The sequence below is a fragment of the Dissoconium aciculare genome (assembly GCF_010015565.1).
Source record: "Dissoconium aciculare CBS 342.82 unplaced genomic scaffold K489scaffold_5, whole genome shotgun sequence".
In the NCBI taxonomy this organism is placed as follows: domain Eukaryota; kingdom Fungi; phylum Ascomycota; class Dothideomycetes; order Mycosphaerellales; family Dissoconiaceae; genus Dissoconium; species Dissoconium aciculare.
Genome location: NW_022984955.1, coordinates 1,449,600 through 1,475,097, shown reverse-complemented (window position 1 = coordinate 1,475,097; position 25,498 = coordinate 1,449,600). Strand labels below are relative to the sequence as shown.

Here is a 25,498-nt window from a genome sequence, read left to right as displayed (position 1 = left end):
ACACCGTCACATACCACATCCCTGTTTCGGATGATCCAACCAAAATGCAAACGGATTTGTGCAGCGATAGAACACTCGCGCATAGTGCAAAGCAAGCCGGCAGCTTCTGCTGATGAGGAATGTTCCGTGGATGAGACAAGTTGCAAGGCAGACTTAGGAATTCTCATAATTCAGTCAAGGCATGGCAACCTCCCCAGCAATTTCCGAAGGTCAAGTAGTCATGAGTACTTGGTTGTGCCATAATACGCACACCTTCTCAGTTCATAGTCAATAGCGTCATCATACTCATGCAATCTATCAAGATCGCAACTCAATACTTGTAGCAATGCGACGAAGCCGTAATGATGAGTGAACGTACCTAGGTAGGTTGAGATCCAGTGTGCTAGTGCAAAAGGTGCCCGCAGAGAATGCACGGACCCATCAGCACGTGAAAGGATCTGTATGCACGGTATTTGAAACTGCACATGACGCCACTCTCATCCGTCATATTCCTCTTTTCCATTTCTACGCACACTATTGTGTACTCAATCTGCAGTCTACGTGACTCTACGCGATTTATAGCCTCCCTGCGAGTTATAACAGCCAGCATAATATGGACGAAAACGCGCGACTGCAAGCCAGAATTGCAGCACTTTCCGGCCAGATTCAGCAGCACAAACAACGACCAACATCAAATTCGCAGTACGGCCACCAGAGTTCTGCTCCGTATGCAGCACCATACGCTTACCGAGATCCTCGATGGGCTCCGTATCCCCGCGGTGGTCGTGGTGGTCGTGGTGGACGGGCAGGATATGCGACCTCTCACAAAAATCGGACTCTAGTTTTGAATGGTTCGCAAGCTCTTGCGCCTACTGCTCAAAGTGGCGAGGCTACTGCAAACACCAGCGATGCCACTACAGCCACGCAAGGAGCAGATTATATTTCAGCACGGTCTGCAGGAAAACATCAATTGATGAACAAAACCACATATGACCGGGAAATGAAACAGAAGCAAGGACAACACGACGATAGTGACGCGATCAGGAAGGCCGCTCTCGATGCTGCTGTGCCTGTGTCGCAGGTAGGACAAAGCTCCGCGCAGAACAGGCACGAGTTGACGATCAGCGGTCTTCAATTCCGAATGGCCGACGATGGAAGTAAATTATATCGGGTATCTGGTGAGACCGCGCGTGGAACCATGACCGAAAGGATGCTGAAGATTTGCGTTTCAGATGGTCCTCAAGAGACGCCCAAGACGGCTAAAATTGCAGATGTCATCTTCATTCGAACGAAACGAGGTAATCTTGTACGGGCGAGTGCCTCGAAGAGCAACTCAAGGTACAATTATGCACGCGACAGCGATGTTGTACTCGGGCCCTTGCTCACAGCTCGCAGACTCACGACCGCACGCCGAAAGGCACAATGCGAACACTTTACAAAATTCGGTACCCTTCACCTGATTCACCAAATGCCGGACTTACTAGCTGCAAAGATTAGCACAATCAGACCTGCATATTGTGAGCCGGTAAGCAAAGACCCCATCCACTAACTGATGTTGCAGGAAAATGTCCATTTGGACCCGGCTGTCGATTCGCGCACGATCCAAACAAAGTCGCAATCTGCAAAGATTTCTTGCGCAGCGGGCAGTGTCCCTCCGGCAAGCACTGCGACCTGTCCCATGAGCCAACTTATCATCGTGTGACGGCTTGCGCACATTTCCTTCGAGGCAACTGCACCAACGATGCATGCCGTTATCCCCATGTTCACGTCTCCCCCACTGCACCTGTGTGTCGCGCATTTGCCACTTTGGGATACTGTGCTAAAGGCGCCGAGTGTCCTCGGCGCCATGTGATTGAATGTCCCGACTATAGCAATCATGGCCACTGTGCTGCTCGCGAGAAAGGCACATGCCAACTTCCTCATATTGATCGTGCGCATACTCTCCGGAAGGCAGCCAAGCGTCAAGGCACGGGTGGCCTACAAGATGATTCTGATATATCCAGTGGTGATGAAGCAGCGGACATGGATCTCGATGACGATGCTGACGACGATTCCGATGGGCCCGAGGACTTTACAATGACAGTTGACGGACATAGTCATGAACTTACGCAGCAGGACGACTTCGTGTCCTTTGCATGAAGGAATATTGAAAGACACAATCGCATTTGCGAACCAGATGAGCATTCATGAGATGTGGCGCAGATCAAAAAAATGAGACGAGGAAGAAAAACGCTTGTGCCAAGGACAATGTTTGTACTCACTTCAATCGATCCTAAATGAAAATTATTGAAAAGTGCAATGTAAATGATTGCCCACCTGCATGCCTCCCGAGGTCTGTTCTCAGGTTGGTTCGACTGAAGCGCCGCCCGATCACTTGATTTCTGCCCCAGTGCAATGAAATGTTCAGCTATTCTGTGAATGAAGTGACGATGGTTCCCTTATGTTTAGCAAAAACACCCAGACCATGATCGTCGTTATAAAGGGTTGCCAACCGCCCACGCCAAAAAAACCCCACCAGCAACGACACCTGCATCATCCGTTCTGCCCCAGATTCTTCGCTGATGAGCGACACAGGAATAGCAACGTCAGCTCTCACACGGCACAGCCACAGCCTGGGCGTCTTCTTAAGAAAGACAAATCAGCCTCTGTAATGGTACCCATCTTTACGCAATTGTCTATCGTCGTTACATTTCATTCGTGCTCGTGATAGTAGAATCTGGTAGGCGACTGCACATTTCATTAATATAGTGTACCACACTCTATCCGTCGTCCTCGAACCGCCACCACTCGTTCGCAACCCAACCACAAGATGCCAGGCCTTAAGGACCTCCTCAAAAAGAAAGACAAGATCGCCAAAGAGGCGCATAACAACTCCAACCTCGCAGTTCCGGAGTTTCGGTTCATCAGATCCACAACGGAATCCGAAGAGTCGATTCGTCCACCTTCATTCCCCGGCGATGAGCCTTATGGCAGTCATGATAAACGAGCGCGTGAACATAAGTATCATATGGGATTTCGCGCATCCCCGACAAGCGACGCAAGAGAAACAACAACAGGATCCGACGCGACTTTCGCAGCCGACGGCTCGGGTCAATTGACTCCCTCCAAAGTCAAGGGAGAACGCAGACTATCATCACGACTGCATCTCGGCCGAGATCGCCGATCACGATCTGTCTCTCGAGAATCCAGTGTCAATCTCCCCGATCATCTACCTGATGCGCCCGAGAATCTCCCTGCGCCAGCCAGACCTCACGCATCCGCCGTCGGAGGCGACCAGGCCACAACCGAACAACGAGAAGCACAGTGGGAGAAACGCGCGACCTTACTCGCCATGAACAACCCGCTCCTCGGCCAGGACGGATCCGAGAAACCGCGCGGGAGGAGTCGAAGCCCCGGCATCTCCGACGCCAAAGGCGACGTCAACATCCAAGAAGCCATCCGGCTCCACGAGGGAGGCGACTTGACCGCATCCTCGAACATGTTCGGCCAACTCGCCGACCCGCGGGGTGCGAACAATGCCCTCTCGCAAGTCCTCTACGGACTGGCGCTACGTCACGGCTGGGGCGTCCCTGTGGAGCCCGAAAGGGCGATTCATTACCTCTCGCTCGCGGCGTCGAATTCGGCGTCCATCGAGCAGGAAGCGCTCGCTTCGGGGATGAAGAAGGGCGGCGCCGCCAAGGGCGAGTTAGTCCTGGCTATGTTCGAGCTGGCGAATTGCTTCCGGCACGGGTGGGGCGTGAAGAAGGATGCGGTTGCGGCGAGACAGTATTATGATACTGCAGCCAATCTTGGTGATACGGATGCCATGGAGGAGGCGGCTTGGTGTTACATGGAGGGCTTTGGTGGTGCTAAGGACAAGGTACGTGTTTTGCTCATTGTGATTTCAACTTGAGGGGCAAGGTCACGCTTCGCCGCTTCTTCATTGTCTCCTACTTGCTTCAAGGTCTCGGAGAGAGACCTGCCCGAGCGGGCAACGCGTCGTGTCACGCAGACTCTCTGTATTGCAGAACTTTGGCTGACCTGCAACCGTTACTTGTCACAGTTCAAAGCCGCTCAATATCTACGACTAGCGGAGGAGAAAGGCAGCAAGACTGTCGGCAACTCATGGTACGTATCACCTAAAGATCTCGTGTCACCCATACATCGGAGAAATTCCCCAGGACAGCCGGGTCGTCACCGAGCTAACAGGGCCTGCGTGACTGCTCCCTTGGGCACGGGTATGGCAAACGATGACGCTACATTTCAACCCCAAAAGGCAGGCGACGGGTCATGAAATCATCTCACATGCTGCGCAATCAGACTGCTGGCATCGGCACTAGTGGGAGGGCGACAGGCAGCACAAACACGAGTCATTTTCCACTGACATGATTTTTACAGGATCTGGAAGGAAAAGTACAATCCAAAATAGAGATACATGGTTGACGAAGCCCTCGCTCGTTGAAGAGTGTGGGAGCAGTTGGATGCTCATGCAAGAAGTATCTACGATGGAACACGTCCGTTCCCATTTCTTGCGAGTGGTTGGCGGGATCGATGCGGATGAAACGATGCGACGGATCTGTATGCTATCCCTTCAGATAAAGCGAGCGAGAACAAAAAGCAAATGTTTCGATGAGACAATTGGATGGAAGATTCCACAAGTCGTCACATTTCAAGGTTGGCATGGTCACGATGAGATCCATTTTCATAAAGCTAGATACAATCATCGTGGTCGTCATAGCTCACAAAGGAGAAAAAGAACAAGAACTGGCCAGCAAAAAGGCAGGAGAATCTCGTAATCATCAAGAAAGCCACAAGTAGAAAGGAAAATCGTCATCGGCTGTTCAAGCCAGGTGTGTGTCAAAAGGGCAACCCACGTGCCCGACATGTCCTTGGTACAAATAGAACAAAAGGCCCCAAGACAAAATAGGAAGGTTGAGTGAGCTGGCGGAATCACATCGCAGCAGCATCACCCGTAACTCCGCTGAACAAAGGTGATACCGGAAAGGCCCAAACATAAATACGTGCTTCCAAGAAAATTCTCCGCATCTCCCGCGACGCTGTTCAGTAGAGTAACGGCGTCGTGAGATGCATAAGAAGGTAGGTGGAAGAGAGGCTGTGCGCCCAAGACGCCATCACCGATGAAGATTTCGTGTTCCCGCCGGAAAGAGTACAAAGGATTGGAGAATAGTGGCTGGGAATACCGTCGGCAATGGAATTTCATTATTGCCGTCAAGGAGAGGAAGATAGGGCGGTGTCGCTCGTTCTCTCAGTAGATCTCGTGAGAAATAAGAATAATTTGTGTCATCAAAGTCGTAAAATAGTCAAATTCGTAGGAACTGGTAAAAATTCCGAGGGTCGTCATAATCATTTCATAAAAGTCGTCAAGCGTGATAATAAATCAGAATCGCGTCCCACTTTGTAGGTTGTGGGAGTCGTAGATTTTTCGTTCGTGGGAAGTGGACAAAAGGATGTGAGATAGGGCGTGTGATGCTCTCATCGGAGAGCGGAGAGGAAGCAGCGGCCAGAGAGGACAAGTCAAAGAGGTGGCGATCAAGGCTCGGGCTTATACATCATGTCCAGTGGGCTTGCTGTGGTGAATGGCTGTCCCTGGTCCTGATGGCCTTCGATGTTTTGATGATCGCGCACCATCTCCTTGAATTCTTGGATGACCTGTTCGGGGATGTGATCCCACAAAAGGCTCCGAACGTAGACATCGGCATTGTTGCTCTGGGCGTGCTTACGCTCTAGATCCATCAGTGCTTGCGCAAGGTTACGCGAGCGCCGTCCGATGCTGTAGTCGGGCGTGGCCTCGGCGTAGTCTGGGCTAGTCAGAGATGTGTACTGCGATGAAGTGAGTCCGAGGGCGTCATGGGAATCTCGGTGCTGAGTGGATATCGTTTGACCGTGGTAGGAGTTGTCCATCGGAGTTGATTTCACGGCAGATGCGCGGACATTTCCAGTTTGCATCGTTTCCCGAGCAGCGCCAAGCGAAGTGTGAATGGCATGGTGAGAGGTCGACAAATCCGAATCGAGAAGGACCTGCAAAATGTCGCTGGCAGCGGATCGAACCATCTGAGGGACCACAGGCATGCCGGAGGTTTGGGAGCTCGTCGGCTTCGAGGCAAACAGCGCACCGCAAAGGAGGATCATGAACAGAAGGCTAGAAGCCACGGGTTGGTCAGTGGCGCTTTCAGTCTTGCCTTGACCACTCGGCACCAAGGTTGCGACAGAAGCTTTCTGCTCAAGCCCTCTCTCGGGCTCGATGTGACTCTGGGCGTTGTCGAACGACGAGGGATCCTGATAGTCTTCGGCCATTTCATTGATGTCAATAAAGTCATTCCACTCTTGATTAGTGGACTGCTCGTAACCACTGAAATGCAACGCCGCGATGCTCGCGTTGAGCTCCGTAAACCCTGTACTGCTGGGCACTGCAGACATACTTGGCGCAGGGCCAGCCTCGAGGCGATCCTCGAGGGCTCGGATTCTTCTCCGAAGCTCGGTCGTCTCGAGGGTATGCTGCTCGATAAGTTCCATCTTCTCTTGCTGCAACAAGGCAACTTGGTCTTGCGATGTTTTCAAGATAGGCTCGAGTGATTCGAGTCGGGCAAATTCACTTTCATAGGCTTTCAATTGGACGGTATTTTGCTTGACTGTGAATTCCAGCTGTTCCGTATAGGCCTTCTTGCGTTGGCGCGATGTCAAACTGTTTCCACGTTAGTCATGAGTCAGACTCAATTCAGGAATAGCACTCACGCTGCGTCGCGGTTACGGAGGAGCCGCTTCTGTTGCTTGAGCTCAATGACCAAGCCCTCGTCATCAGCATTATCAATCAAAGCATCGATATTGTGAATGTTGCGTCCTTCCGGTATGGGGATTCGGTTGTTCTTCTTGCGAATCCCATCGCCTTGCCTGGCGCCGAGCACAGTTCGCTGAGGTGTACGGGAATGAAGGCGTCGTGCATTCTGACGCTGCCCGGCCTCTTGCTCTGCAAGTGCCATGTGGTCTACGATTTCGTGTGGCGACAAAGATCCCTGTAGGTAATTTGGTTGCACGGTATGTGTTGCCGGTTGCGATTCCATTTGCGGGTGACTCATGTGAGTGTCGGTCCAAGCGGCGTGAGTAGCGGCCATTGTTTGATCTGCATATTGACCGTGACCAAATTGTGGTTGATTGGATACGTACTCTGCTGCGAATCCAGGGATGACCGTGCCTGTGGTGACCGACCACTGCTGATGCATCGCCGGCTGCGCGAACGCGGATTGGTGGGAGAGGCTCGGTGCCATAAAGGTGTGACCGTCGTCGCAGTATTGACTTGACGGGTCAACAGTCAAAAGCGATTCCGCAGGGAGCGCGGTAGTGTAGTGTTGTTGGTCCCAGACGTGGTGTTGAGACTCAACGGGCGACATGACTGCAGAGGTGGTCATCGTCGAGTCTTTTCGCTGGACACCACTAGAATCATTGTCGTTGATGAATATGGGTTGATGTGGCTTGCCCAGTTGCTGTCTCTGACGTTGTTGTTGATGTTGCTGTAGGGGAGAGTCGTTGAGCGGTTGAGAGTGATCAAATGATCGAGCATGGGTATAGTCCATGGTCTGCTGTTGCGAAAGTATCAAAGGAGTCGATGAAGCGATCGTAAAATTCGAATGTTTGACGGTAAAGTGTGGCAGGCGGTGAATAGGTGAGGCGTAAGCAGCAATGTGGCGCAAGGACACACCACAGCCGCGACGTTGATGGACAAGCGATGAGAAGGCGGGCGGTTATTGTCGAGTTATTATAGAAAGCAGACAATCCGAGAGACAGTCGACACTCAATTGCAGTGTTGGGAAGGTAGTGCAAAGTGAGCAGTTGACCAACAACAAAGGAATCGATAGCTTTCCCAGCTACGATATCGACGGTGGGTAGGTGATGTTGGAAGAGCGGCGTGACGAGGGGATCGGTGGCAGCAGCGCACGTGGTGGATCAGTGCAAGGAAAGATCACGGGACACAGCGAGCGTGATTGTGGTGAAGATGAATACCTAGGTATTTGCAGGGCAGAGGTTTGAGCGAGCGGTCGTGTGGAATATGCAAGCTGCAAGTCCAAGCCGGGCTGCCTGCAGTGTCGTTTCGTGATTCGAGCCGCGCGGTTGGATGGTCGGAATTGTCGTTGTTCGTGCGGTGTCTGATGGCGACAACGGACACGGACGGTGATGGACGGAGGAATAGTGTGCTGAAAGGGAATCGAATAGAATGCAATAAGTAATTGGTGAAAAGATGAAGGAACAAGAAAGTCGGATTTGGGTGTGGTTATGTGTTGTTGCACTGGTTGTGTGATGGTTTGTGGCCGATGGAGAAAACCGCTCGGGGGGCGATCGTGAGTCTTAAGCCAAACGGGTTCTGCGTGGTGGATTTTCGCCAATGAGCATGGGCTTCGAGGTGTCTCTCCCAGTCACGACAATCCGGGCCGGGGTTAAGCAACGAGGTCGGGAATAGAAAACAAACAGAGCGAGAGATCATGAGTCCAATCGAGCGGCCCTGTTCTCCCAAAGTGGAGACTCGCCGTTGACGGAAATGGGGAATGGCGCGGCAGAGATGTACTCGCAAAGTGATATGATAATAAATTGTGACGATGCGACATGCGCGTGTACGTATAATGTAGAATGGTGAACATGGACATGAACCAGGCCATGCGTCCACAGTATACACACACCCACAGAGCAGTGCATCAAACAGGGACAGGGACAGGGCAGGCAGGCAGGCAGGCAGGCAGGAAGAGATGGAAGGGGCGTCCCTCGTGTAATCCATACAGTACAGCACCTAGCTTAGTAGTGACTACACACTCGACTCGTTCACACACCTAAAGCAATCAGTGATGGGAAAGTTTGGGCAGTGCTCTTGCAAGTGGGCGAAGGAAACAAGCCAAGCCCGATCGATGAGCAGCACCAGAGTGTGTACTGTAGTCCAGCCGGTAGAGAGGACACTGTGCCATGCGCATTTTCCTGAACGGCAGCAGTGATGCAAAGTGAATGACAGCAGCCCAAGCAAAAGGAATATTGATTGATGGGGCACAGGCAGGGCAGTGGGCGCGCGGGCGGACGGGGGCGACTTCGCTTGCTGTGTCATGAGACAGGCAGCCCCAATGGTGGTCCAGAATGTGTCGGCGATAGCGATGTCGATGGTGAATGGATGTTTTTTTTGGTCGGTGCGTGTGTGGGGAGAGTCGGCGTGAGTGCATGTGCGGTACAATTCTTCTGCGGTACAGTATACTGTATAGAGTAGAACATCAGTCCTCTTCGGGCAAATTGCCTACCAATCCCACTTGGGCATGTATACTTGGAAACAGTAGGTGCGAAATCGCTCCCACGACCATCATTCGTGCATCTGCGGAAAAGGTGCTCACGCCGCCAACATCAGCCGAGCAGGCTCGATCACGGGCAGGCGGCACGTCGACCGCGAACAGCTGCGACACTGAGCATACGCAACGACCGTACGGTGGGAGGGTGGGGGAGGACAGACGAGGCGATGGGAACTTCTCGACAAACCAGTTTGGTAAGCAGAAGACGAAGAAGAACCTGTTTGTGTATATCGTCGGGCAGGACTGCATTAGGGCGGAGATCGATAGGCTGGCGGTGACGGGTAGGTGCAGATATCCGCTGCAGACTTGCGCTCCACCGCCGATGAGGGCTCAGTTCGCACGATCCCGCCGCCCATGTTGCTGCTGCTGCTGCCCGAGTAGAGGGAGGGAGAGAAGAGCAGCCTGGCGAACTGTGCCATTCCGCGCGTGTCCTCCACGGGCGCGCGGAAAGGATTGATTCCCATGACGATGATTCTCACGTTTCAGGATTTGTGTGGAGATAGACCATCATCATGCTCCTCCCAAGCCCATGAGCAGCTGACTTGCCCTACGCGCTTCCAGTGACCATCGCAAACACGATTCAGATCGGCTGCAAGCATTTTGAGCAGTAAAATCCGTCTGAATGGACAGTTCACGACGAGCAGAAGCGCCCTCAATCAAACTCCCAACAGGCGATGAGGTCCAACTGACAGGTTGTCGTCGACGTTTGGTGTCTGCGGAACGCGCGCGTACGGCACGGCACGCCGGGGCGGAAAGAACGGTCTGAGACGAAGAGGAACGTGGGAAGCGTGTCAAAGAAATCTGCGTTCAAACGTGCCAGCTCGAGCCATTCTTCGATCCGTGTGTAGAGCCCAGCGTGTGTAGCACCTCTCCCGTAAAGCGCCGATTCTCCATCTCTGGTTCTACAACGAATCGTCCACGAGACAACCAACTTTCGAGTCACATAGGGCGCTTTGTATCAAACCATCGTCTCACGCTATGTTTCCCTCTTCGGAAAAATACAGTAGCTCGACTTCCAAGGTTGTTTGTCTTATGCTGCACGTTATCATGGGGTGACCCTTCGCGGAACTACGGGTAATAAAAATGATGAAATCAAGTAATGGAATAGCCTACAGTTTGTTGTTTGGCGTCGGCACTCTCGGACTCATTTGGCAATCAGCGCAACTTGTCCGAATCTAGCAAACGAGCAAATTGTCGTTACAGCGGCGCAGCTGATCGCTCGTTTCAGCCCGTCGCCCTTTCGCACGCAGAGATCGTTGATTGTGATGAGGAGCTCTGAATCGCGTCGCTTGTTGGCAGATCTACGGTTATTTGGGAGCTTCCCGGGGTGCTTCATCGAAGCCACTTCTTGCATCATCGTGATCCCACCTGGAAGGTATGACCCGGACATTGTGAGCATAGACTGAAGGTGGACGAGTAAAGTCTTCAGCTTGTCCGAGTTTATGGCAAGCACACTTGGTACAATACATCATTACTATGCATCAGATACAGCACCAAGAATCAAGCCATGCATGCAGGATGAAGAAAGCCATGACACGGCTGTTTGACTAAATCGTCGTCTGCATTGCAAACTCGCCTTCCCCGTCTGAGCTTGTCCCTCAATATACCTGGGCAGATTGACCAGGGCATATCATCGATGCTCAGGGTCCTGCACATGCGCAATCAAGCTTAATAATAAGACAGAACATATCTATAAATGCGACGTCGGGGCATACTCGACTTCACTCGATGGCCGTGCCGGTTTAGGAATGGTTCTTACCTGTGCCATATCGAGTCTTTCGTCCTTTGCATGTCTCATCTCAGTGAAGAAACTTCCAGGGCGTGATCGATAACACGTCAGTGAAGCAGGAGGTGGAAGTGGGTCGTTGATCCGTGTCGGGTGCATTCCGTTCTCAATTCCACGCAGCACTGCCCTGGAATTATCCCATGAAGAGGCTGAGGCTTACCAAGTCAAGTGCACACTTGGGCAGCAGCCGAATCATACTGGTCGGATATTTATGGCTGGGTCTTCGCATCAGACTATCGGGCATCGAAAGCTTGGTCTAGATGTTGGCCTCGGAATGGTCTTTGGTCTTAATTGGCCATATCCCACAGTATTGCGGCCTCCGACCACGGGTGAGATGGAAGGCGCGAGCGAGTGATCAGTCTCGCGTCGTGGCTTCGACGAACGACAAGTAGACATGCCTATCATATCAGGTTTCCCGATCAGGTAGCATCGAACGGCAGCCGTAAGCCTGCTACGAATAGGTCCAGGGGTTCGTCTCGGCAGGACAGATGCAGTAAAATCATTCATGCGTCATCCACGCTCGTATGAACTGCTTGAGACACACTTGTAGTCTGCTCAAAGTCTCGAACCGATACTTGCATGCCCATGCGTCTTCCTCGTGCATAGCATGGGCATATACGAGCCTCGTTATACCCTCCAAAAGCGATGCACTGTCAGCATCGGGCGTCAAGACAACCACCAAAAAGAAGACTTGAAACGTACCGAAAGGTCAAAATTTTGGTCATCGTGCCCGGCACGGACTTCGCGCGCATCAAGCCGATTTGTTCGCCGCACATCAGCAGGCAGGCATGGTATTGAACACAAAGCTATGATAAGGTCGATGCGCACATGTAGAGGCTTCACGTGCGTACCGCAGAACGGCAAGCAAGGCATGCAGCATACCTAGGAAGCTATACTAGGTAGTTGTGCAGGAGGGACGTCGCCCGGTATTCGGAAGTCGGCTGAAGTCTCCAGCAGCAAAACCGGACCGTGACAGCCAATCGTTGCTCCGAAGTGTCCCCGCGCGCTGCCGCCCGAATGAAATGGCTTTGTGCGACTTTCCTGCTCCCCACCTCCACCATCCAAGCCTGCACGCCCGCTCCACGCTCCACGCTCCACTCGTGAACAATCGTGCAGCATACAGGACTGTGCTGCGACCGGCATTTTCGACGAGAGCAAACTATCGTGGTATATTGGCGAATGCGTTGCTTGCAGCATCACCGGTGCTGATCGACAAATTGGCCTCAAAATTGCTAAACCGGGGCATGCGACGCATCTGCTCTGCTGAATCCTGCCAGGACTGCGAACTATGTCCTAGCCCGGATGTTGCACGACGGAAGCATGTCGAGTGCTCAAATTCCGTCACTCTCATCCAATCGTTAGCTGTACGGATTGGTCGACCTTGCGAATCGGTCTCTGCAAAGCAGTCAGCGCAGTCGCAGAGTGCATTTTCCCTTGCACTGTTCCGCCAAAACCGGTGTGTTCAGTGGCTGTTCACGCAGGTATCGACGCAGGTCCCGCCAAAGGTAGGGCACGAGTCGGACGCCCAGCCTCAGCAATATCACGAATGACGGTCGTGATGCGCAGAGTCATGTCCAAGCGAACAACGAGACTGCCCTGGCGAACAGAGGCCCCTGATTTCGCCAGGTAGGTCAGCTGGCGCCGCTGGCTGACTGACATGATCAGACAGCCTCGGAATCACCTTGGCGGCGCTCAGGCACCAACGCTCTCGACAAATGGCACGCCTGATTGAAAACTTCGTCCGTCGGTATCAGTCTGCCTCCTATGCACAGACATCACAAACGATGGCTTATCAGAGGTCATGCCTTGAACCCTGTCGACGTTGAATATCGTGGACCAACACTCGATCTGCCTACACTAGCCAAGGTCACTACGGTCTGGTCGAGTCTGGTGTTCGCACGCTTTCTCCTCGTTGGGCAGCAGTTCAGGCTTCACATCCTGCTACATTGACCCATCACGGCATTCCCCGTAGTAGAGTATGCCCAGTGTCGACTGCAAACCCCGTCTGATGTTTGTCATCACAGGTAGGGACAGTCTTGATTTTGTTCGATCCCGAGGTCGTCCAATCTCAAGCCGGAGGGAATCTGATGCCTGAAGACCAGGGTCGAGAATTGACATCAATTTGCTCCCTATACTTTGTGTTTATTTTTTTTCCACTGACAGCAGCGCCGACTCTGCCCGTTTCTGGATCCGCAGTAAGAGGGTGTCCACAGCCATGTCAGCTACTTTGTACTGCGCTGAGAGGCCACATCCACTACCGAGAAGCCGACTGCATGTACTCAGGAACATCATCTGCACAACATGATACTCCCTTCCTCAACAACATGATTCATTATGCCAAGGTGCATCAAGCGTGAGCAGTCAAGTTACACGATGACGAGAAGCACGATGTACCTTAATCACGACTTCAATCGCTCAATCGCCAAGAAGTACTTCCGGGTGATCAGGTGCCGGATTCCGGTACTCCTACAAGCCGAGACTATCGTCATTGTGGAACGATTCCATTCGTGATGGCCTCCTAGGTCGACGATGATCGTGGCGCCGCGGACGTTCCGATAGACTGCTCGTTCCGCGACGCGAGTATGTCTCTTCTTCAGGCAATGGAGAGGGACGTATTCGTACATAACGTCGACAAGTATGAATCCGCGCTCCCATCGATGTCGTTATCATACTGCCAAGGAGGCTCGTGATGGGATCCACAACGAGCAAATGTGAAAACCGGGAGCTGGCCATGCCCTCTCGAAGCAGAAATTTCCAGTATCGATAGGCGTCCGTTCGTATTTGTCCTCTGCCCCCCAAGGAGCCCCGTTTTTGATGATCTTACAAGCGAGGTTGAGTAGAACTCAAACGCTGGACTGATGGCACGTAGAAGATTTCAATCGTTCAATCGAAGAAACCCATTATGAATGCAATTCACTTTTCACTCCCCCTCCCCCGTCCCAATCGCTCTCTCTATATTACAGGAAATTACATACCGGCTCAGACCGGTCGATTCATCTTGGTCCTCTGTTGTGCCTTGGTAAAAGCTTTCTCGGAAGATAATGATGCCCGGCTCCCCCTTTCAATGATATCAATGATACGCAACCAACATTCGTGCTTATCAACACACCAAAGCCACATTGCCTCCGGCACATCTGTGCTAATTCACTCTCATTGGAAAGTCTGTGTAGACTTCCCATGCCTCGGTCTATAGGAAACGTATCGTTGTTGTTGTTGTTGTTGTTGTTGTTGTTGTTGTTGTTGTTGTTGTTGTTGTTTTTCTTTTACAATTTGGCTTTGATGCCAGCGCTGCCACCGTCGGTGGCTTGTTCAGCTTCACCTTGAACAGCAATGCATACCACGACGGCGATATCGTCGGGTTTCCCACCGACCCAGCCTTCGCTCGGATATCTCTGACGAACCTCCTTTGCGAACGGGCCGTTGCGTTTCCTATCCAGACCGGTGACCTTGGCCTCCCGCATGACCGCCTTGGAGAGAAGGCCGGGCAGGTAAGATTCCGAATTGCTATCGTTGATGATTGTCGGTAGCGCGCGGATCCGAGCGTCGTCTTGGATGGTCTCGTTGCTCGAGGAGGAGGAGCCTTGCGGCTTTGACCAGTAGCCAGCGTCTTGCATGACTTTGGTCGCGATCGCGAGGGTGTCTTGGGCAGAGAGATTGTCCCAGACGCCATCGGTGGCGAAGAGCACGATGTCGCCGTGTTTCAAGTCATATAAGGTCTCGTCTGCATCCGCGGGAGTTTCACTGAAGTGTTCGGTGCCGCCGAAGATGTACTGTTGCGCTTGCATTCTGGGCGTTAATTTGGAGAATTGATAGGGTGTGTTGAATGCGTGGGTCTGTGATGTTGATCTGTGAACCACCTTCCCTGGACTTAGCACCAGGAAACCTGAATCTCCCAGACTGTAAAATTCGGTCAGCGACATGAAAACATCGACCTCCAACTGCTAGATCAATGAACATACTTTGCAGTCACCATTCTGCCCTCTGCATCTGCGATAGCCAAGCTCGCAGTGCATCCTCCCGCCTCAATACGAGGGTTTTGCATCACGGCATCATATGCTGTTTGTAACAGGTCCCTTGGTTTGAAAGTATTCCCCGACGCCCAGCCTTCGTGAATGTAGGATGTGCCTGCCATCAACCCACAAAGTGCTTGACTGTAAATAGAGGGGTCCACGCCAGAATCCGCCCAGCCTCCTACACCATCTGCGACACCGAATGCCACATTATGCTTACTTCCGCCTATTGTGGATGCGAAGAAGGCATCTTCTCCCGAATCGCGCTTGGTGGATGATAGATATGGCGGACTGGGATTGGCGTGGGTCGATGCGAGATTCCAATAGTCCTTGCCGTACTGCGGTACTCGCGCAGGCGCACGCTTTGGTGATGAGGCAGCCGACAGCCGATATGTGAAAGAATTAGAGTTATGTTGTGAATTTGTCGTCGAGAGGTTTCTGATCGCCGGCGACATTGGCTTGGCTGTCGACCGGGATGTGGTGGAAGTCGCTGTACACGTCAGGCCGCGTCTCATGAGCACTCTTGAGGAGGAGAAAAGAGAGGCGGACATTGCAACTCGGCGGCGAGTATGTAGCAAACGACGGCGGCGGTGAAAATCATCACGAGAGCTCGGCCATTGATGTATATGTGTGATTGAGCGAGTAGAGTAGTGTTCGAAGGTGATGCGCGCTCGGCAACGTGGGTCAAGAGCACACGACAGCAGACTGCAAAAATGGCTTGCTACCGAGTGTTGGTTCGAGAGGCGGTGGTGGTGGTAAAGTGACGGGAGTGGTTGTTACAATGGAGGAGGAGTCTCGTGGTCGTGTGAGCACGAATAATTGTCCGCTGGACCAAAAGTTGCACATTCAAGGGTTCCAGTCCGCACATCCGTCGTCTCGAGCGTTTCCCTCTCCACCTGCACATGGACATGCGACCACTACGGGACGCCATCACGCGCGGAAGAAACGTAATGAAGATGCAATGGATGTATTGATGACCACTACCCAATTCCAACTTATATATAAACAGACCACGTGAGGGACGTCTCAAATGCCCTCTGCCTAGGGAAGATTCTACTGGTGTAGAACAATTCCATACGATTGCTCATTATGTCTCTTCATCACCCATTGGCGCTGGGCAAGGACAATCTCCCTCCAACAACTTGAAACCTTGGAAGGGAGAGTAAAAAGACATCGGGAGTCGGGAGACCACTTCAAGCTCACCTGGGCACTTTCTCTCCATTTCAACGTCATGCTGGCAAGTCACGTGTGTCGCATCCCGCCGGATGACTCAGCGCTTCACATTGATGCGGCTCGCGATTAATTGAATCACAGAATTGTAGCGATTCGCCTTGAGGATCTACATGCGCTGTAGATGAGAACAATGTCGCCGCCATAGTTGCCAGCAAACACTCTCTTGGACTGCTCCTTCCGCATCGCTGCCATACATTCACCATGGCCGGGCAAATTCATCCTTCGCGCCAGGCCTATGTCGAGGAATCGCACGAGGTAAGACCTACATTCATACCCCCTATCGAAATGGCGCATCATGTATTCACAATCACTCCTACAGCGAGCGTTATGCCCTCGGCAGCCACCGATGACCATGTCGGAAAGGACGGAATTTGACTGATGTATCAATACCACAGGCAGATACTAGCATTGACCTCGCAAGACTTCGTATGTACCCAAGATGCTTTCCAACCAGTCACGAGCGTCGCTGACAGCTCTCTTAGCTACCGATAACAACTACTCAATTCCCTCGCTTGCAGCTGGCGTACCTTCACAGCAATCATCCGTCCTTCTCGATGAGTTCGCTCGCAAACGCAAGGCCGCCCAGATCGCAGTACCGACAGATGACCTTCGAGTACGCGCTGAGCTTCGGGCACGAGGAGAGCCCATCACACTCTTTGGCGAGAAGCGGGAAGATCGACGCGATCGACTTCGTGAGATTCTGTTTGCTGTGCAAGAAGGGGCCGATGACGATGATTCCATGCTTGAGGGTGACGAGGACGAGGAGGACGAAGAGGTGCCTACAGAATTCTTCACCAAAGGCAGCGAGGAATTACGCAAATCTCGACAAGACATCTTGAAATTTTCGATTCCTCGAGCAAATCAGAGAGTGGCATTCCAGAAAGCCGAGTCGACCATTTCTGTGCAGACTCACGTACAACACAGGCATGCGATCAAACAGAATTTGGGCGCGTTTGAGCTATTCGGCAGTCAGATCGCTTGTGGACGAGCGGTATCAGCTGTGCGGTTTCATCCGAAAGGCGAACTCTTGGCTGTCGGAGATTGGACGGGTTCCGTTCAACTTCTCAATGTGCCCAATCTTGATACCAAAATGGTCCTCCGGGGACACAGGGCTATGATTGGTGGTCTAGCGTGGCACCCTGACGCAGACATCACATCAACGCCGTCACCGGGAACCATCAGCCTAGCTTCGTCTGGCGGACAGGGCGATAACGATATTCATCTCTGGTCTCTAGCACAAGATACGCCTGTCGCAACACTTAGTGGCCATAGTGGGCGTGTCTGCAAAATCGAATTTCATCCATCTGGAAAATATTTGGCAAGCGCCAGCTACGACACGACCTGGCGATTATGGGACGTGGCTACCACAACAGAACTATTGTCACAAGAGGGTCACAGCAGGGAAGTCTACGCTGTCGGGTTTCAGAGCGATGGCAGTCTTATTGCTACAGCTGGTTTGGACTCGATCGGACGTGTCTGGGATTTGAGGACAGGGAAGGCCATAATGGTATTGGAAGGTCATGCACAACCCATCTATGGATTGGACTGGAACCCTGATGGATTCCGGATAGCAACTGGCAGCGTTGACGGCTTCGCCAAAGTCTGGGACGTACGAGCCGTGCGCGAGAGCGCAAGCATCGGCGCGAACGTTGGAGGTGTCACTGAAGTTCGGTGGTTCAAGGGCTCAGACGGCCCCTCAATGGCAGCATCGCCCCTGAAGCGCGATTCGGTCATGAATGGCGACAGTTCTCATGACACCGAGGATGAATACATTCCGAAGAAGAGCGGCACCTTCCTCGTGAGCGGTGGATTCGACAAAGCTGTGAACGTCTTCTCTAGCGATGATTGGGCGCTGTGCAAATCGCTGACCGGTCATGATGGAGCTGTCTTATCAGCTGATATTTCCACTGATGCGCAATGGATCGCCTCGTGTGGCCGTGACAGGACTGTCAAGCTGTGGGCGAGCGACATGGCTGGAGGAATTTGAGAGCTCGTATCTTCCCGATGACTCGCGACGCTCTCAGCTGAGCCTTCCGGCACCAGCCGGTGCGCAGCGCGGCTCCAAAACACTGATAGACAGAAGATCCGGCCAGGATGTCCCTAGCATATGCATGCGAGAGTTGATCGATTGCGTTCAGAGTTTCGTCTCCGGAATTCGAGCGAGCATCCGGTCATGATGACAGGTCGCAAGAACGGCTCCGTCACTTTCTCGTCGCAGCACACCTCGCACGGTTGCGACAGACCTCCCAATGGACATGACTTCGGCCTCCACGATCACCGCATCGCCCTCGACAGGTGGTTTGTAATATGTCACGGCGAGGTTGCGCGAAACTCCAGTAGATTGCCAGCCGGGAACATCACAGGCGCAAATGGCCATGCTGGTCGTGATGTCGAAGAAGGTGGCAATTGCGCCGCCGTGGCTAGTTTGTGGACCGACGGGCGTGTTGCTATAGCCGCGAGGAATCGTGAATTCGAATACAGCCTTAGCATTCACGCCGGGAGCCTTGACCACGGCCGACCGAGCCTTGAGACTTTTGTTGAATGTGGTATCAAAATTGTCCTCGGGCATCCCACCAGTGTGGTAATCAATGAACGCCTGCATATTGCTTACCGCCTGCTCTGCGGTAAGCTTATCGTCATCCTGCTGCATTATTGCGAGAGACTTCGGTGTGACAGATCAATCAATTGACCATACAAGGGTTGGAATCGTTGCACCTTCGCAGACGGTCGAGATATGTACAGCACAGTTGGTACTGCTTGTCCAAGTAGAAGTTGGTCCAGTTCAAAAGGATAGCCGAGGTGGACCCCGAATCGGGATTTCGCAAGCGCGGAAATGTTGGACCTGACTCGATTTTAAAGCTCGCAAATTAGCTGGCCATTATAATCCTAATGAGGCAATTGGTCAGCAATCGATTGTCAGCTAGCGAGAGCTTAGCCATTCATGAAATGTACAATAATGATGATTACCCAACAATTCGGAACTTCCAGCGACATCACGATCTTTCTGAATCACCTTCGATTGTCTATAAAAGAGGCTCGTCAAGACCGATGAAGTGGTTTTCGTCCATTTTGATTTGCATACTCGCCATCGCAACAGGAATCTACTACCAACAAGACTCCGTCACAACCTTCATGCAAGCAATTGTTCGTCCATCGATCAAAAACATCACCAGGAATATCTCAACCCGCTTGAATCACACAACAACCTCTGCAATGGCTCCTTCTTCCACTTTCGTCGGCCTACCCGTCATCCCTCCACAAGACCCATCGCTCAATGCAGCATCACCGAAACCTCGCGGAATTCGAAAGGTCTTTGAGGCGCGAGAACAAGCCGAGGGAGCTGGCGCCACTGTGCGCCGGTCGATCGGCACTCCTCAATTGAAGAACTTCTCGCCGTTCCTGATGTTGGACCACTTCAATGTCGCCGTCGGCGCAGGCTTCCCAGATCATCCGCACCGAGGACAAGAGACGATCACTTATCTGCTTTCCGGAGCAGTCGACCACGAGGACTTTGCTGGCCACAAAGGAACGATCGAAACCGGCGACTTGCAATTCATGACCGCCGGTCGCGGCATCGTCCACGCCGAAATGCCTCACGACAACGGCGACGGCAGCAGCAACGTCGGCATGCAGTTGTGGGTCGACCTGCCCAAACAACTCAAGGACTGCGAGCCGCGCTACCGCGACCTCAAAGCCGCCGAGATCCCCCAAGCCAAGACCTCCGACGGCAAAGTCCTGGTCAAAGTCATCAGCGGCCGCAGCGAGGGCGTCGACAGCCTCCAGGAGCTCGCCTACACCCCCGTCTGGCTCCTGGACATTGAGATCCAACCCGGCGGGAAGATCGCGCAGGCGCTCCCGGCCGGCTGGAACAGCTTCGCGTACATCCTCGAGGGCGCGACGACCTTCGACACCGGCGCGACCAAGCAGGAGGTGCAGCAATACCACAACACCGTCTTCGAGCAGCAGGGCGACCAGATCGTCGCCGAGGTCCCGGCCGACGCGGTGCGGAGCTCCCGCTTCATCCTCGTCTCCGGCATGCCGCTCGATCAGCCGGTGGTGCAATACGGCCCGTTTGTCGTCACGGATACCTCGCTCGTGTACAAGGCGCTCAGGGATTACCAGTCGTTTTCGAATGGGTTTGAACGGGCGAAGGATTGGCAGAGTGAGATCGGCAAGACGATGATGTGATGAATGAACGAGAACGGGTCGACGATGATTGATTTGCCATTATGGCCTGAATTGCTTTTTTTCTTTTGATATGAGAGTCTATAGATGAGTACCCGGACCAGCACAGTCCGTTAGCATTGGGTGTTTTACATTGTTGTACATAGCAAAAAGAAGAAATTTGACTCCATTGTCACAATTACAAGCGCTCTCATTTCGTTGGCCTGATGAGGAATGGTCTGACAATGAGGCCTGCCTCAACCTTCCCTAGTTCCTCTCGCCGTTGGGCATTGGATCTCATCATCGGAGTCACACTTGGTCGTTCGAAGGCAAGACTTCGATCGGCAAGGATGCGTGTTTCCCAGACGCCGCCGAAGGTGCGCGTTTCTGCTATCGTGCAGCATCTGATCATGGACGTCGATTGGGGCAATTGGATCGAATCTCCGATGACGGGCGGAAGTGCCCTCACCGACGCATTCGGATTCAGCCGCGATGGGAACTGAAACCTTGTCCCGCACGCCTGCCTGCTCTCACCGGTGATGATGAGGGACTCGACGGATTTGGGTGAATGTTTGGGTTGGGCATCCATGGTCGGCGTCACGATATATCTCCGGCCAATGCGGTGGGCACGTGTGGCGTACGAGCGTAGTGACTAGCATCTTGTCCATCACGGCCCGAGCGTGTTCGGCGGTTGTTCTTCCTCACGGGGTGAAGCAGCGTGAGAGCCCAGGAATGGGCTTGTTCGCTCGCGGCGAGATCTGCTGCCATCGAGCAGAGTTGCGCATGCCGGCTGCCCGCGCTGTGGCGAACAAGAAGAGGGAAACTCTACCGAAAGTCTAGCAAGTGAGTCCCAGCTCCACTTTCATAGTCCATCATCTTTCGATCGGACCTGTTCCACCCTCCTCGTATCTCTGCTCTGCACCACCACCTCGACGGGCTTCATCCTCTCCTCACTCCTGAACCCAATGATCTGCCCCAAAAGCCCACCGGGCTTAGGAACAGGGCATTCCCTCTTCGGCCTCTCGTCCTCGCTCAACGACGCAAGGGCCTCGTCATTCGCAGCGGCGGCCGGTGAGGAAGGCGCGTTCGCCGAGTTCGACAAGGTTCCATCCGCGTCTCGCTTTTTCCGTCGGCGCGGGACGCGTCCGTCGGGACATTCGGCGCTGTCGGCGAATTGGCGGCGGTCGGCGGGACAGGGGAGGAGATGTGGGATGCCGACGACGAGGAAGGATACAGCGAGGGTACCCGTGAAGAGGGTGCCCGTCATGCTGGAGCGAGGGTGGAGGAAATGCATTTTTCGTTTTGGCGTTTGGCTAATCGGTCCGGTGAGGACCTTCTTGTGTTGACCTTCCTGAAAGTTTCCGCGGGGAGAGGATGGGTTTCCAAGGCTGAATAGCGGACTGTGCGAGAAGCGAATGTTTGTGTCCTCGGTGCTGGGATGGCGAAGTCCGAATTTCGAGACCCAATGTCCTGCAATTCAGATCTGGGGAGTGTAGTACAGATCCGGAGTACAGCAGGGCACGATCAAGCTAAGGAATTTGACAGCGGAGAACGCGGGAGTTGTGATTGGCTCAAAGTTTGAGTGCCGAGGAGACTTGCCCGCACTTTCGATGTCTGTAGGTGAAGTCCAAGTACAAGGCATTCCATTTCTCCTGACAACACTGAATTGAGGCTCGATAACATTCTCGCCCATCTTCATTCTCGGATTTCACTCGCCGTCTGGCTTTATGTGCAGAATTTGAACAGAGAAACTAGCCTAATTGTGGGGTTGTTGAAGGTGACAGATCATCCGGTGGCGTTGCAAACATGGCTGATTAGATTCATCACTTCTTTCATTCTCTACAAATCAAACCATGCAAGTTGGACGTTGATGCAAGGTTCACTCCCAGATGTCGGTTCATGTGTGTGATTTTCACAGCTATGTGGATATATATAAAAGTCATCGACATTCAATCGTGAGTAATAGAGGGGATCGTATATGCCAGAAGAAGTAGAGATGCTTTCGTGCAGATCTTCTGATCTAGCACGCCAATGCAGTTTTTTTGAGAAGTGAAAATCATACTTTTGAGGTCTGGTCATGCATGATAGAAAATCTAGCAGCCCTGGTCAACATCGGCAGCCAGGCCGTACGCGGCGGTGGTCGCGTTGTTCTGGCCGAGCAGAATCAATGTGTTGGCTGACGGGTTGTACTGAGGCCAGTTGAAGGGCGCCGAGCTGAGACCGGTGGTGGGGTTGGCGGCGAAAGTGGCCCAGGCCTTTCGGATGTAGTTCCCAAGGCCAACCTGTGGCGGGGTGGCAGCCTCGAGGGTGGAGTCCTCGGAGGTACCGAACAAGGTCGGGATGTCGGAGGTGTGCCACGCCTGGGAGATGTTGGCGGTGGGGATGACCAGGTTGGGGTACATGCCACCGTAGAAATAACGCCAGACGGGGCGGCCGAGGGTGGCTCGGTCGCGGGAAGCGTAGGAGGCCGGGCAGGTAAAGACGCTCTGGTCGATGCTGTCCCAGACGTTCTGCGGGTAGACCTCACCGGCACCGGCAGCGATCAGGATGAGCAGACCAGCCTCGTAGTTGGTGTTACCGATCAGGGCCGGGACGTTGGTGAAGTTACCGGCGCTGGAGAGGGCGCGGTAGTTGGAGAAGACGACCTTGTTGTCGATGGTTGGGCCGTAGCTGCCCAAGAGCGAGGCGAGACCCTTCTTGGGGTTGGAGACGCGCTCAATGTCTTGCCACGAGGTCTTGGAGGAACGCATGCAAGCCAGAACGGCGGCAGCAGTGGAAGTGGTCTCGTTACCGCAGCCAAGCTGGGTGCTGGCCGAGTACCAGCTGTCGGCGGCATCCTGAGGTTGACGGATCACGTACGAGTTGACGTTTCCACTCTGCAAGATGGTTCCCTTGATGATGGGGTCGTTGACGTATGCGTAGTTGTAAAGATCGATGGACATACCACCAGCGCTCTGTCCAAAAAGGGTGATGCGGGAAGCGTCACCGCCGAACGCTCCGATGTTGTCGCGGATCCACTCGATCGCGAGGCGCTGGTCCAAAAGACCGACATTCTGGGTGATACCGGGAGCACCGGAGAACCCGAGGATGTTGGATCGGTAGTTGAAGCTGACCAGCACGACGTCCTCCTGGTCGGCAAAGTACTTTCCGTTGTAGGCTCGGACGTTGGTACCTCCGAAGTTGAAACCACCGCCAAAGATCCAGACGAGAACCGGCTTCTTCTTGCTGCCAGTCTGGGGCTTGGTCCAGACGTTGACGAACAGGCAGTCCTCACCGAGAGTATCGTTGGTCTGAGCCAAGTCCTGCAGCAAGTTTCCGAGACGAGTTCCCTGGATGACCGGAGGAACCGCCGGTGGGACAGATGGGCAATCAAGGCCAAAAGACGATGCGTTGATGGTGTTGGATCCACGGTAGGCGACCGGGGCAGCGAAACGACGGTCTCCAGTAGGAGGGAGAGCGTACGGGATACCCAGGTACTCGGAGACTCCAGTGGCGTTGAACGCGGGGTGACCGACGATGCGACCCGAGGTGGTATCGACAGCAGCGCCTACTGTGAAGCCCGTCGCGGTAGGAGCGGCGGAGGAGGTCTTGGAGGAGGTCTTGGTGGTTGAGGTGGTAGACGTGGTCGGTGCGCTGGATGAAGTGGTGATCACTGGGGCGTTGGTGGTCGTGAAGATGGTCGGAGTCGGCCCAGGCGAAGTCACGGCGGTGGTCGTGGTCGGCTTCGCGAATGGGTTTGGGATCGAGAAGGTCGGGAAGTTGAATGGAGGGAAGCTGAAGGGAGGGAAGGTGAACGCGGCAGGTGCGGCAGCAACAGGGCCAATGGCCATGGCCAAGGCGGCGTGGTGAGCGAGCGACATTGTGGTTGACGAACGCAACGAGGATCGCAGATGTCAGAGATCGTGCCAGCACGAGAGGGTATCGAAGTGAACGGCAGTCGGCCGGGGTATATGTAGCTGCAGGCAATTCTATCTCGACTCCCGATGATGGCAAACCATCAGCTAACTTCCGGTGGGAAGACGACGAACCATGTCGATGGCTAGCGGTGGATCACAAATCCCTCCGCATGGACGATTCTCTGATGGGTGAGATCACTGTGAGATGTACGAGCCTCGGAGCGGAGATGAGTGCAATAGCGTGGATGGATCGTCGTTCGGAACGATCATCATGCGAGGTTAGCCCAGGAACGAGCGCAAAGCCATGCTTGTCTAGACCGAATGTGGCATTCCCAAGAGCCGACCTTTTCTGGGGCCTGATGCGCTTGGCTCTGTGAAATGGATGGCGGATGGTGGTTGTTACATTTTAATTTGGTCCTTGTCATTTCATCATCATTGTCGAGTGTTGGTCTTTCGCTCGTTGATCCATGGAAACCATGAAGATAACCTCCTTGGCCTTGAACTTCCCACCAGACGACGAGTTGACCGCAGTGGGTCAGTTCGCTTCGCCTAGCCGTCTGGAGTGCAGCAGTGGCGGCATGGATGGGCGGGAAACGCCAAGCACGACTTGGACGAGAAGAGAAGAAAGAGGAGATGATGATGATGATGATGTGTGTGTGCGTGTGTGTGTGTGTGTGTGTGTGCAAGGGCCGAGGTGTCAACGGTTCGGGCGGGATTGTAATTGTGACATTTGAACTGTGGCTCACGCTATACTGTAATGGATCGAGGAACGAAATCTCTCCAGGGCACCTTCTCTGTCTCTCCGCTTCTCCAGACCAGGCGTGCCAGACGGAATTTCCTCTCACGGCCAAGTCGTCATAGTTTGTTGTGTTTCCCCCACAAGTCCCAAGGTTTCTTTCCTCCATGCCTAGGTAGGCCCGGAGTGCTGTAATGTAAGTGCATCGTTCTATTCTTTATTCTGCCGACCGAGCGAATATCACCACCATACTAGGGACCATCCACCTGCGCGCGCATGCCGCATGCATGATGATACGGTAATAATAATGTCAAAGATCCGCAAATCACCAAGATTCAGTGTACGTACTACAGCACCATGCGGCGGGCAGGTTCGCACGCACG

At 53.4% G+C, this 25,498-nt stretch overlaps 11 protein-coding genes across 11 annotated transcripts; 6 read left to right on the top strand and 5 right to left on the bottom strand.

Moving 5' to 3' along the window:
* Positions 1-592: 592 nt before the first annotated feature.
* On the top strand, positions 593-2,118 carry K489DRAFT_356134 (uncharacterized protein; the record flags this gene model as incomplete). The annotated part of the gene is made up of 2 exons (XM_033602532.1): positions 593-1,345; positions 1,510-2,118. 2 exons carry the CDS (start codon positions 593-595, stop codon positions 2,116-2,118), a joined length of 1,362 nt encoding a protein of 453 aa, XP_033460830.1.
* A 670-nt stretch (positions 2,119-2,788) lies between these two features.
* K489DRAFT_317395 (HCP-like protein) lies at positions 2,789-4,387 on the top strand (the record flags this gene model as incomplete). The annotated part of the gene is made up of 4 exons (XM_033601234.1): positions 2,789-2,951; positions 3,024-3,838; positions 4,022-4,086; positions 4,357-4,387. The coding sequence occupies 4 exons, from the start codon at positions 2,789-2,791 to the stop codon at positions 4,385-4,387; spliced, it is 1,074 nt and encodes a 357-aa protein (XP_033460829.1).
* Positions 4,388-5,508: 1,121 nt separating this feature from the next.
* Positions 5,509-7,547, bottom strand: K489DRAFT_409595 (uncharacterized protein; the record flags this gene model as incomplete). Its single annotated transcript, XM_033607605.1, has 2 exons — positions 5,509-6,661; positions 6,712-7,547. The coding sequence occupies 2 exons, from the start codon at positions 7,545-7,547 to the stop codon at positions 5,509-5,511; spliced, it is 1,989 nt and encodes a 662-aa protein (XP_033460828.1).
* Positions 7,548-8,928: 1,381 nt separating this feature from the next.
* On the top strand, positions 8,929-9,985 carry K489DRAFT_207962 (uncharacterized protein). The gene has a single exon (XM_033599627.1). It carries the CDS (start codon positions 9,118-9,120, stop codon positions 9,745-9,747), a length of 630 nt encoding a protein of 209 aa, XP_033460827.1. The 5' UTR covers positions 8,929-9,117; the 3' UTR covers positions 9,748-9,985.
* A 1,998-nt stretch (positions 9,986-11,983) lies between these two features.
* On the top strand, positions 11,984-12,895 carry K489DRAFT_207864 (uncharacterized protein). Its single transcript, XM_033599626.1, has one exon. The coding sequence runs from the start codon at positions 12,099-12,101 to the stop codon at positions 12,624-12,626; it is 528 nt and encodes a 175-aa protein (XP_033460826.1). The 5' UTR covers positions 11,984-12,098; the 3' UTR covers positions 12,627-12,895.
* A 1,444-nt stretch (positions 12,896-14,339) lies between these two features.
* On the bottom strand, positions 14,340-15,541 carry K489DRAFT_318494 (protein serine/threonine phosphatase 2C; the record flags this gene model as incomplete). The annotated part of the gene is made up of 2 exons (XM_033601325.1): positions 14,340-14,973; positions 15,036-15,541. The coding sequence occupies 2 exons, from the start codon at positions 15,539-15,541 to the stop codon at positions 14,340-14,342; spliced, it is 1,140 nt and encodes a 379-aa protein (XP_033460825.1).
* Positions 15,542-16,520: 979 nt separating this feature from the next.
* On the top strand, positions 16,521-18,306 carry K489DRAFT_409593 (WD40 repeat-like protein; the record flags this gene model as incomplete). The annotated part of the gene is made up of 3 exons (XM_033607604.1): positions 16,521-16,574; positions 16,715-16,745; positions 16,802-18,306. The coding sequence occupies 3 exons, from the start codon at positions 16,521-16,523 to the stop codon at positions 18,304-18,306; spliced, it is 1,590 nt and encodes a 529-aa protein (XP_033460824.1).
* Positions 18,307-18,486: 180 nt separating this feature from the next.
* Positions 18,487-18,771, bottom strand: K489DRAFT_302936 (uncharacterized protein; the record flags this gene model as incomplete). The annotated part of the gene is made up of 1 exon (XM_033600467.1): positions 18,487-18,771. A coding segment is annotated over one exon (285 nt), but the record flags the coding sequence as incomplete, so codon positions are not given.
* A 733-nt stretch (positions 18,772-19,504) lies between these two features.
* Positions 19,505-20,694, top strand: K489DRAFT_356117 (uncharacterized protein). The gene has a single exon (XM_033602531.1). It carries the CDS (start codon positions 19,533-19,535, stop codon positions 20,505-20,507), a length of 975 nt encoding a protein of 324 aa, XP_033460822.1. The 5' UTR covers positions 19,505-19,532; the 3' UTR covers positions 20,508-20,694.
* Positions 20,695-21,441: 747 nt separating this feature from the next.
* On the bottom strand, positions 21,442-21,771 carry K489DRAFT_305471 (uncharacterized protein; the record flags this gene model as incomplete). Its single annotated transcript, XM_033600538.1, has 1 exon — positions 21,442-21,771. A coding segment is annotated over one exon (330 nt), but the record flags the coding sequence as incomplete, so codon positions are not given.
* Positions 21,772-22,621: 850 nt separating this feature from the next.
* Positions 22,622-24,046, bottom strand: K489DRAFT_296510 (alpha/beta-hydrolase; the record flags this gene model as incomplete). Its single annotated transcript, XM_033600319.1, has 1 exon — positions 22,622-24,046. A coding segment is annotated over one exon (1,425 nt), but the record flags the coding sequence as incomplete, so codon positions are not given.
* Positions 24,047-25,498: the final 1,452 nt, after the last annotated feature.

Bases quoted from the DNA above. Each gene is read 5' to 3' on its own strand.
- K489DRAFT_207864 (XM_033599626.1), top strand. From the start codon at position 12,099: ATGGCTTTGTGCGACTTTCCTGCTCCCCACCTCCACCATCCAAGCCTG.
- K489DRAFT_207962 (XM_033599627.1), top strand. From the start codon at position 9,118: ATGGATGTTTTTTTTGGTCGGTGCGTGTGTGGGGAGAGTCGGCGTGAG.
- K489DRAFT_356117 (XM_033602531.1), top strand. From the start codon at position 19,533: ATGGCTCCTTCTTCCACTTTCGTCGGCCTACCCGTCATCCCTCCACAA.